At 41.1% G+C, this 12,406-nt stretch overlaps 1 protein-coding gene across 1 annotated transcript in view; it reads right to left on the bottom strand.

The window, feature by feature from the left end:
* The window catches only part of LOC132225499 (centriole and centriolar satellite protein OFD1-like), a 49,141-nt gene that overhangs the window by 19,381 nt on the left and 17,354 nt on the right, over positions 1-12,406 (bottom strand). Inside the window, exons 3-5 of the mRNA XM_059680608.1 lie at positions 7,586-7,692; positions 1,966-2,039; positions 296-390 (exon numbers count right to left, since the gene is read on the bottom strand). Coding sequence (XP_059536591.1) covers positions 296-390; positions 1,966-2,039; positions 7,586-7,692 — 276 coding nt within the window. The remainder of the gene's footprint in view (positions 1-295; positions 391-1,965; positions 2,040-7,585; positions 7,693-12,406) is intronic.

Genomic DNA, 12,406 nt, shown 5'->3' with positions numbered 1-12,406 from the left:
ACCTGCCATGGGCTAGGCACATAGGTCAGCTCAGCACAGAACCTCAACCACCCCAATGTTTAAGGAACTTGTTCGAGGCACACAAGCAGGAAGGACTAAAAGGAAGAACTACTAAATTAACTTAAGTTGGGCCTTCTTAGTCATAAAATAAACAGTCTAAACACATCAAGCTAAATAATGTATGGCTGAAACTACAATTTCATCTACTGCCTAAATAATGTATGACTGAAACTAAAATTTCATCTACTGCCTTGAAGTTTTATCAACTTCAAAAAACAATAGGCTTAGCAATTACCTCAAGTTCTTTCACACGAGTTGCAGAACGATTGCATTCTCCTTCCTGTTTTAAATTGGTAGCCATGGGCTGCTCTTGCAAAAGAATAGCTTTTTCTGAAAGAGAAATCCAACCAATTAAACATGTTTTTCTAGTGAATAAAAACTCATTTAAGAATTTATGTACAATGTCAGACCTAATGACCATTATTTCATCATCTAAAATAGCAGGTGTCAGAGTCAAAAATCAGTAGGGAAAGTAAGAAATAAGTCCTATTACCCAACAGGTGATGGGAAGTCTTAATGGTCACATATATGGTGAACTTTCTTCCACTACACATACCAACCAGTTGCACCAGCTGCTCAGAGCCCTCATACCCAAAGATCTGAATTTCCTTAAATACAAAGATTTGTCTTATGATTTTAGTGCCTATTTCATCATTTTCACTTCATTCAACATGAGTCTATGCAGATATATCATTAAAAAAAATTAGCTGACTACATGATGGTACTAATTCCTAAGAAGTATTAGTCTAGTTTTCACAAGATAGTCACAGAGCAGCAGCCACACACTGGGTGACCTTATGGGTCTTTATCAAGTACCCAGCTCTGGTTCCTTTGAAATTTCTACTTAAGTTCACTTCTTTTCATAGACAAGTTTCTACAAATATACTGAAATATAAAATATCAAGAGATTGAAAAATTATTCAACTTTCCTACTCCTGGGTTAGTTATAAAACAGTTTAGGAAGTTGTATGTCAGGTAAAAATATCATGAGGCATAAACATATGTTACAAGTAAAAGAAATAAGGAACCACGTCACAGGGAATGGAGAAGTTAAGATTTTCCATAAGTAAAAAATGAAGTTTCTCATGCTTAAAACCACAATGAGATATCACCTCCCACCTGTTAGAACAGCTATCATCAATAAATTGATAAATAACAAGTGCTGGCCAAGATGTGGAAAAAAGAGAACCCTCATACACTCACTGTTGGTGGGAATGCAGATTGGTGCAGCCACTATGGAAAAACAGTGTGAAGTCACACTCCCCACGCCCCCCCCCAAAAAAAAATAATAAGAGCGGCCATATGTTCTAATAATTCTACTTCTCGGTATATGTAAAAAACAAGAACATGCCAATTTGAAAAGACATACATGTGCACCCACATGTTCATTGCAGCATTACTAGTAACAGACAAGATTTGGAAGCAACCTAGACTACCATCAATAAATGAATGTGTGGATACAGAAGATGTGATATATTACTCAGCCACTGAAATGAATAAAATCTTGCCACCTGTGACAACATGGATGAATCTAAAGGATATTATGATGAAATAAGTTAGAGAAAAACAAATACCCTATGATTTAACTTACATGTGGAATCTTAAGAAATAAAAATAAACAAAACAAAACAGACAGGCCCATAAATATAGATAACAAGCAAGTGGTGGTCAAAGGGGAGGGAGGAAAGTAGATGGGGGAAGAAAAACCTCCTGAATACCCTACCTCTTCTCAGGTTAAGGTCATTTTTGATATGTAAAATTAAAAACAAAATAATGATTAATTTTGTAGTAAGAGTAAAATGTAAGCTACACACACACATATAAATTTAGAACAGGCCCGATTTGGGAAGCTAATAACCTATACCAGAAATTTACAAATGCAGCTTTCTTCTCCACAAGAATCACCTTTATTCTTCCTGTCCTCTTCACCCAGTCTGTGAGATCTATCGATGTAGTCATCCTTTAGCTCAAGTTGATACCTGAGAAGTAGAATGACTAAAATGAGTTTCTGGTCACTTTCCTGGACAGATTCCTATCAATGTATGGGTTTCTGTGGCACCCGAGCACCTAAGGGCATGAACATGGCCATGCATAACTTCAAGGACTATCAGTACTAAAGCCAGAGATCCAAATTCTGAATATAAAACCTGCTACAATCCTTTAATTTGGTTCCCAAAACTCGTTATTGTGAGGTTATTGAGAACAATTATTCCATGGTGGTCTGGATTGGCACACAAAAGTAAATTAAGTTCAATTTACACTGGTACAACTGACTCTAAATCCCAAGAATAAGAAGTCAGTCACATCCACCTGCCTTGCCTTGCACCCCATCCCCACCCCAAAGAACTTTTGCCCTAAAGGGCTGGGCATAGTGTTCGGAGCCAACTTCGACCACCCTCATATCTGGGTTAGCAATACCAAAAGCACACTTTCAAGTTTTACTTATCTCCACCAACTGCCACTAGCAGACGTTTCAGTTGAGATAGATGGTGAGTATCCTGTGAATTCCAACCCTTGCTCAAGTCATAGAGGATACCCAAACCAGACAACATCAAACAGTACATGATCTGCGAAGCACTGGGAAAATTAACATACACATTTACTCATTCATTTATTCCTAAAGGTTTAACAACTACAGACATGTCAGCATTTGCTACTATACTCGAGAAGCTGACATACTATATGTATGTCATCATTTCAAAACCTATACATGGAAAGGTACTATATTTTAATTAGAATTCTTTTAAAGAATAAGCTCAGTAGTATGTAATGTAAGTACTATGTAATGTAATCTCATGACAAATTACGGGCAAGGCAGTAAAAAGAGACCACTTATTAAGACATACCAAAAGTTAGCTGAGTCATCTCTTCACCACAAATTCATTTACTCAATGAATATTATATGAACACATGTGTGCTAGACACTACATTGAGCACTGTAGAGAAAAGTTACCATATGGGCTTGATGTCTGCACTGAGTAGTTAATCACTGCAACACATTAAAACTCAGATTATAGGGAAGTCACAGTAACCATAGTTATCATATTTTCCTTTCCCTGTATAATTTTTTTGCTCCATTGGTAATTTCCATTTATTTCTTTTGATTCTGGCTTTGCAGAATCTTGAAGGAATACAGGGCACATGTTACCTGATAAGCACTAAAACCACTAGGCAGAATAATTTATAAATTTCTAAATACCTCCATCTTAGTGGCAAGTATGAGGCGGGAGAGGAAAAGAGAACTAAAAGGGATTATAATTCCAGCCCTGGTCAGCCTGATTCAGATGGTTGAAGCACTGTCCAGTGCATTGGAAGGTCATGGGATCAATTCCTGATCAGGGCACATACAGGAGGGCAACAGATCAATATTTCTCTCTCATGCTGATTTTTATCTGTCTCTCTCCTTTCCTCCCTAAAATTATTTTTTTAAATGAATTTTTAAAAAGTTGATCAACCTGTGGGTCGCGACCCCTTTGGTGGTTGAACGACCCTTTCACAGGGGTCGCCTAAAACCATCCTGCATAACAGCTATTTACATTACGATTCGTAACAGTAGCAACATTACAGTTATGCAGTAGTAATGAAAATCATTTTATGGTTGGGTCACAACATGAGAAACTGTAAAGGGTCAGAAGGTTGAGAACAACTGCCTTAGATCAACCACTTTTATAGCTTATCTACAATGTGAGCTGAGCAACTCACAATGTGCCATAAAATGAAAGCAAATCACAAACCCTCAATACATGAGTAAGAAAGAGCAGAGGATGCTATTCCCTATACTGTAACTCTCTAAAATTATCTTAAATATTCATGGGACAGGCTTGACTGTCAATAAAAACACATATTTTTTTAAACACTATCACCACAAAATGTTAATAGTCTTATCTACTTCACTAGTATTGCTGTGTTTCCATCAACTTAATCCAAATATATTACTTGTTTAAGAACACCAAACAATTTCTTTAGAATTTCATTCTTGAGCTTTTGGTCACAGGTCTCCTCCATGCTCTTTATATTCAGGATCCTGTCTCCTAAGTGCATCAGCCACACTTTTATGATTTTCTTCTGTAGCCTCTGATATTAGCAAAAATATAAAAAGCAAATAAAAAATGTAATAGCTGAAGTAAAGACTTTAGGAGAAAAAAATAACATAATTTTAGCTCCACAAGCTAAAACTGTTATGTGACTGTCACTGCTGGGAAGTTAACTGGAAAAGAGCTGGAGTTCTCCATCTATTTTATGAACTGACCAAGTTATGTGTGATCTGAAGTAGCAGATGGAGCAGCATGGTGCACCAGGCTGCAGGGAGTGTGTAAGTTTCAAGACCAAAGTGCTTTTCATAGAAGATGATGAACACTTAAAAAATGATTGCAGGTAATAAATGGCCATAATAAATTCAGAGAAAAGCTACATACCAAACTTAAGTTAGTGTACTTTTGCTTTAGTACCTATTTCTTCAGTAAGATTATTTCTGTGAGGTTTAACTGGTCAGCCCATAGGTATGAAAGACAAAAGATTTGTTTCTGATATTTAATAATCTAGTGTTTGAATACTGAAGAGTGCTGAACAATAGAAAAAGATAGATGGGTCAATCAGAACTTCCAAATACTGAAGAATGGAATGGTCTTCCCTTTGATCGAGCCAGGTAAGTGCTAGGGAATGCTGACCATTCCAAGCAAAGGATAAAAGCTCTATGTGTTAGCACCCTCTGCTGACTGACATGTAAAGCAAAGGAGCAGTAAACTATACTTATTAGCTTACTAGATGCCTGGTGCACAAATTCATGAATGGCAGGGGTCCCTCCACCTGGCTGATCATGGTGGTCTCACACAGTCCTGATCTTCTCACCCAGTCCCAATTGGGGCTGGGGTGGGATTACAGGAGGGCTCCAGGGCAAGTCTGGTCCTGTCTTGCCTGGTCCTGATGGGCCCCACCCCAGCAGCAAGCAACTTACTGGTTGGAACATCTGCCCCCGGGTGGTCAGTGCAAGTCGTAGCGACCAGTCAGTTGACCACTCGGTCAGACACTTAGCATATTATGCCTTTATATATAGAGGTTGTAACTCACAGCACAGAATGTTCAGCATGGACTTTCCCCTGCCCCTGGTCTTGGAGACCGCATGTTCTTCTAAGGCTCTGCTCACCAAATTCAGCTGCCACATGAAGCAAATTGCATTGTGTGCATGGAAACCCTTTGCAGGCTCCATTGGTGTGTCTTTACTTCGTTGCAGTTCCAATTACTCCAACATAAAGACAGACACCCTCATTATCAGGTAACACCATCATGGTAAGACCCCTGCTCAGCCTAGTGCAGTGGTTTTTAAATAGGCCATGGGTCGCCCTAGATGGTTTGGCAGAGTAGGTAGAGCCACAGCCTGCGAACTAAAGGGTCCTGGGTTTGATTCCGGTCACGGGCACATTCCTGGATTGCGGGCTTAATTCCCAGTATGGAGCACATGCAGGAGGCGATCGATTCTCTCTCATCATTGATGTTTCTCTCTCTCTCTCGCTCTGCCTTCCTCTCTGAAATCAATAAAAATAATAAGTAGGCCATTAATCAAATGTTGCTGCTCTCCATCCAGTCCCCTCAAACCCTCTTTTGTCTTTGACCCTCCCCACACACACACTCTGCTAGGGTCTGTAAAATGGGGTCAGGATTTCTACTTCAACCAAGGGCAAAGTTTCCATATGGCCCTCCTTCCCCACCTGTCTCTGCCCCAAGTCCTGTGGGGTTTCTCCCCCCTTCCCCTCCATCTAACTTGGTGGGCCCTGCTCTGCCCCCTCCTCATGTGACCTCCTGTCTGCAGCCTCCCACTTTCTCCTCTGGGGCGGAGCTCTCCAAAGGCTGTGTGGGAATGGAGCGGGGCTGTGCAGAGCGGGGTGGGGCAGACAAGGCAGTACGGGGTGTGCAGTGGTGGAGAGCTCTGTGGGGCAAGTCCAACCTTTGGAGAAGAGCTGGGGTGACAAGTCACCGGGAGGAGGAGGGAGGGATGTAGACCTTGTCCCGTGGGAGAGGCACTGGGTTCCTTGGCTGTCCCCACCCAGCAGCTTTTCTAGGCCCCTGCACAGCTATCATCCTCCACCTCTTGCTGCCTCCGCCTCAAGTTTTGGACTCAGTTTCTTTGACTCAGCCCCACCCCCCTCTCAGCTGCGTTCCAGGAGCCTGAGGCTGCACCTTGGCTTTGGACAGGTATGCCTGGCCTGCCCCCTATAATGGTGTTACCCACTCTCCTGGAGTAGTTAGTGAAACTTAACAAATAAATATAAGCAGCTCTGAAGATTATAAATTGAGCACTGAGAAAGCCACAGACTGCGGAGGGCTGCATAGTCCAGGCTCTCAGCATAGAAGCCTCCCCAGCCACCCGGTCCCTCCTGGCTCCCGCCCCCACCTGCCTCTGCCCAGGGCTCAAGACAAACCCCAGGAACTTTCTGACAGCTCTCACCTCACATCTCACTTTCCAGTCCAGCCCACCAGTGCCCACAGCAAGCTAACCTACTGGTCCGAGCATCTGCCCCCTGGTGGTCAGTGCACGTCATAGCGACTGGTCGAACTCACAGTTGAACTCCAGTAGAGGGGATAATTTGCATATTAGGCTTTTATTATATAAGATATCAGTGGTTTTCAACCTTATTTATCTCTGACACACATAAACTACTAAAATTCTACAGCATGCCAAAAATACATTTGCCCATTTAAAAAAAAAAAAAAACAGGTATATTTTTGAATCGTTCACAATGAACAGCTATTTTGTGTTGACGGTTGTCTTTTTTTTTTATTTGAAAATCTAAGGAAAAAGAGGTTAATGCCCTTGATTACAGTCAGGTATTTCATGTTTTATATATTCTTGCAGCACACCAGTTGAAAATCGATGGCTTATATGTCACTTTCCTTTTCTGTCATGATCAATTTACCACTTCAGTACTGCTTAGAACAGAGTAATGTAGCAGAGATGAAAAATAAAATGAATTAAAGCCTATATAAATGATCTAACCACATTAATGAAGACCAGGACAAATCCACTAAGGAAGTAAGAGTCAACTAATAGTAGAACCTAATGGAAATGAAACCTGTTTCATAAACTAGACTGATGAGCTTGCTATTAATGGCAGGTACAATGTGAAGAATGAAATATTGGTGAGCACTTAGTACACACACATCCATCACCCAGTACAAATCAAGTCAGAGCCACTGCATTGAGTTACTACATGCACATGGAACCGTTAGATCTCAAAGACTAAACATAAGTGTGTGACTGAACATAATTTGTTAAGAGTTGTTAGCTTCTTCAAAGTACTGGTCTGGTTTTACTGTAGCCTGATGATGGTGTCTCACTGCTTTTCATCCCAATAACTAATATTTCAAAAGCAAAATCCTATTCTTTGTTTCTCTCAACTTATGCCTTTTAAAACTAGCTGAATGCACCTTTACAACCAAGAACTCTACTTGGCAATTAGCATTAGAATAATTACCAGTATTTGTTTTAAACTCACAGACTCTGAATAGTCAAAATGAAAACATTACTTACAAATCAAAAGCTTCAATTCTTCGCTTCAGTTCTGCTTCTCTGACTCTTAGGAAATCGATATCTTTCAGTAGAAGCTGTATTTGAGCATAAATTTCTTTTGTTTCCATCTGTAGAAGAAAGCAGTAATTGTAGCAAGCAAGCTGAAGAAAATAAGACAGATTTGAACTAATGGACTGCTTCCTACATTCCAGAGAACAAAGTACAGACATTTAGAGGAACAATTTCACTTTAAAAAAATTCCATCTCAAGGTATGCATTTTGCCTATTCTAGTTACACAAGAATTTACACCCTAGTCCTGGGGTGGGCAAACTTTTTGACTCGAGGGCCACAATGGGTTCTTAAACTGGACCGGAGGGCCGGAACAAAAGCATGGATGGAGTGTTTGTGTGAACTAATATAAATTCAAAGTAAACATCATTACATAAAAGGGTACGGTCTTTTTTTTTTTTTTTTTTTTTTTTTTAGTTTTATTCATTTCAAATGGGACAGATCCGGCCTGCAGGCCGTAGTTTGCCCATGGCTGCCCTAGCCCAATGACTGTTACGCTATATTACCCTAATATCCCTTGTGTAGAATATCCTGACACTTCCTTAACATTTCTGTAAGTTCTCCAGAAAAAAAAAAAAACCAACAAAAAAAAACAAAAAACAAAATGGGATAGAACTTAACAAAGTAGAATCCCCATGGTTCAATAGTTGTCTGAAAGTTTCAATTCATGGGCGGTTCTGACTCAGAATGAACAAGCTGGAATGAAACTGTGAAAAATAGATCACACTTATATTTGTGTGTTCACTGAGCAAGGATTTACTGAATATCATGTCAAAAAGCACAGTGAGCTGGATATGAAAAGATGAACAGCTACAGTCCCCATCTTTTAAAAAATTCACAATTTACTAAGGGAGAGAGAAATAATACTACAATGTGATAATTTCACAACCAGAGTCCAGTCTCCACGGCAGGAATGACGCCTAAACGAGTCTATCAATGGCATTCAGGGAAGACGTCACCAGGAAGCAACATTTAAGCTGAAGTTTGAAGGACAGGACAGCTTTATCAGGGAGAGAAGGGGGTGAACAGTCGGGTGGCAGAGTAAAAGTATGGTGCCTTTTATGCGGATGCCAAGCTTCTCCAGAGCCTTCAGAGAATCTGACTAAATGGAATCAGGCTGTCAACTGGTTGATCTGATCTAGTCAGTCACTCATTTTGAGGTTCAAAGTGCTAGTCTGAACACAACCCATCGTCTCAAAGACCAGTGCTTCCATTTATTTTTATAGCTAAAATTAACCCAATTCCAAGAAATGCTAGAAAAAATTGTAGAGGGGGTTCAGTCACCATTAATAACTGGGTTTTACTGAGAAGCTCCAAGAAAGGTTGACACTGGGAGGAAGGCTTTTAACTTCAACCATATCCTGGTATCAGTAGTTCTGGCTGAGGAAACCATGACCCCAACCTAGTTAGGTCTGACACCCTTGGGAAAGGAACTGTTTTTCCTAAAGAAACAATCCAATCTCTTTTGCTAGCATGCACTCCCCACCATTCCTCAACCTCTTCATGTCCTGTCCAGTCATTTTCTGGGTGACAAGATCAAATGGCCACATGGATGACACTTATAAGCCCCAGACCCTTCTACTCCAGGGACCTTTACCTTTGCTCAGATGGAAGCACATTGCATTTGGTTTCCAACTTCACCTAGAACCCCAACCTGCAACTCTGTCCTCTTGGTCCACCCTTATTCTTCTATCTGTCAGTATCCCCAGACCTACTCCTTGATGTCTGAGACTGCCATGTAGCTCTCCCTTCTCTCCTGGATTATTAGTCATCCACACTCTGCTCTGGCTCCGCTCACCATCATGCTGAACCCCAATGTCTTCAACTGAACAGGCTGCCTTTCTCAAATGAAATAAATTCAGCTCTATAAAGCTCCACTCCACAACTACCACCATTTTTCTGCCCTCATTGACCTTCCAAATCCTCCCAAGAGCTGCAACAGAACAATCACCTACAACAAGCATGTCAAACTCACGGCCCACAGGCCGCATGTGGCCCACAATGAATATTTTTGTGGCTCAGCGAATATAACAGTATGTAACGTTTTAATAAAAATTTCGTAACCTAATTTTTACAATAACCTGTTTTACATAATTATTAATTACTAACTACATTTGCTAATGACTGATTACTATATAGTTGTGTTGCATTCATTTCCCTTATGAGCTTTATGCGCAGGCATACCATTTCTCTCCATTAATACTAGCAGAGAATATCTTAGCAGCCGATGGCCACGTCATTAGTCTTGTACTGACTTGTTTGGTATGTGCAACAGGAAATACTTTGCTTTTGGAGAATGAGAAAAGTAGGTATATTTGCATTGTGCTTATTAATCTGTGCAGTTATTCAGTGTCTGGGAAGTTAATGTTCAATGAAAAATACTAATTTTTATTAAAACGTTCTATTATTTTTTGTTAACGATTACTCATTTATTTCAGCCCTTTATATTCAGCATGTCTTTATCGAAATAAACCTTTCTATGAAAATTGAAGCTTTTGTTTTGCAGCCCACATAAACTTGGTTCATTTTAGTGTTTGAAATGCTTGACCTACATGCACTTGGTTTGGTTTACTTCAATTCCAAGTTGCCCACTTCAGCAGGACCCTCAAAACAGCTCGAGAATCCTGTCAGCTTCAGAGAGCTGCTCTGCTCCTTCTCCAACCCCCCGCCACCCAGTGGCCATTCCATACCTCCGGTCCTCTCCTCAAGGTTACTTATTACTTAATTCTCACATCTGCTGCAATTTTAGTGAGATTGTCTCACGCCCCTGACTCGGACATTCACTTCCACTCTTCCTTCCAGTAATCTCGAAAAAAGAAGTCTTAGTATCCTTTTCAAAGCTGATTCTTCCAGGTGTATTCTTGACCGCAGTCCCTACTAGTCCTCTAGGTCAGTGATGGCGAACCTATGACACGCATACCATTTTGGGTGACACGCATCGACAGAGACAAAAAATTGCGTATTCATATATTTGTCTCTCGCAATGGCCAGAGCTGGGCTTCACTTGAGTAATATTATTACTCATGTTACTCATGATCAACAACGCAATTCTAAAACCAGATGTAAACATGTACATCAGTGTTGTGTAGCGAAGATACATAGTGAAAACATCCAAGATACATTGTTCCAATATTGACATTAATATAAAAAGGTTAAGAATTGCACTATAAAGAGGTTACTCTTTACTCAAGACATTTTATTTTTACTCGAGTGACAAAATGCCCAATTCTGGAAACGGCCTCATTATTGTCAACATGTGCCTCGGGTTAGCTTCCTGTGTGTTCGGGTGCATTCTGCAAATCGACGCACTTGATCGCCATGTTCATTAGGAGACAGGAGTGGGAGGATCAGAAGAAAAAGATATAAGGGGAGGAAAATGGCGGAGGTATAAACGGACGTGTCCTGTGCCTTGTCCTGGAGCAGATAAGGGTGAGCAGCTGAAACGGGTAACATACAGCCTGAATAGGCAGGGGATATTCAGCTGAGAGACAGTCTGCAGCTGGGAAAGACAGAGAACTCCCAGAAAAAAAAAGGACGGTTGGAGACTGCGGCTGAAACGTCTCCCTGTGCGCCGGCTCAGCAGCGGAGACTGTGCCATCTTGAGTGGCTGTTACAGGCATCCAGAGATCAGCTACTAACCTGGAAACAAGGGATCTCAAGCAGCTTGACTGCGTGAACTCAGACGGGCACTGCTTCTTCTCACAGAAAGGTTAGACTTCCCCGAAAGGTGCGGTTTGCAATTCAGGTTGAAGAGAGAACCGCGCGGGGCGAAATCTGCACCCCACAGAGCCCGTGGCCCTTTGGACCAGCGTGACCCGTGAGTGGGGGAGGGGCCCCACAGGGCTGCTGGCAGAAGGGAACGATAAAAATAAGCCCATAGCTGGACTGGATGCAAAAAAGCAGCCTCGGATTCTGCCAGTCTGCCGGGTGCTTGGTGCCAGGGGCGAGTGGGCGTGTGGAGTCTGCGCACAGACCTGGAAGGTGGAAGCTTGCAAATTCCCACAACTTCTCAGGCTCTTGTTGTTACAGTTCCCCTTAGATCCATGCGTTTGATTATTAAACCCAGTGCATGGGATTCCCCAGTTGGGGTCATTCACAGAGCCTGTAGGGGAAAGTTCTTTTTGGGGAGACCGGGAAACAGAGCGGGGAGTAATGATTAAAGAACCAGCTCTGGGCAGTGGACTTTCACAAACCAGTTTCAAGTACCATAGAGAAAATAAACCCTAACTACTGGATACAGAGGATGTATAGCCTCAGAGGTCAATCCAGACACACTGCCACCCAGAGGCAGAGCCACGAACTGTCTCTTCTGTAAATACAAATAAAGGCAGTCTGGTAAACAAATACAACCTGCCTTAAAATCAGGACTGTGGTTTACAGCATGGAGGGACAGTGTATCGCAGGGAAATTCAACGCTCTCCAAAACGCCTGGCAGGACTAAGGCATGCCAAAAAGAAGAGTATAAGATCTGAAGCACCTTCACTACTGCACATTTTTATCTTTTATTTTTTTTAATTCCTTTTTCACCATTTCATTAAGAACCTATTTTATTATTTTTTTTCATCACCTGATTTTACCTTTTTAATTACTACGTTTTTTAACCAGTATTATTGCTATCATTTTACCATTTTTTCAAGAGTCATTTTCTTTTCTTTTCTTTATTTTATTTTGGGATTAATGTTCTACACTCTATTTTCATTGTTCCTTTAGCATCATTTCTCTCTATCTCACCTTTACCCTTCAGCCACTCACTTTTCCCCTATTGTTGTCTG

Source organism: Myotis daubentonii, chromosome Y, assembly GCF_963259705.1.
Source record: "Myotis daubentonii chromosome Y, mMyoDau2.1, whole genome shotgun sequence".
Lineage (NCBI taxonomy): Eukaryota > Metazoa > Chordata > Mammalia > Chiroptera > Vespertilionidae > Myotis > Myotis daubentonii.
The sequence above is the reverse complement of the archived record's forward strand: the minus strand, read 5'-3'. Positions and strand labels throughout refer to the sequence as shown.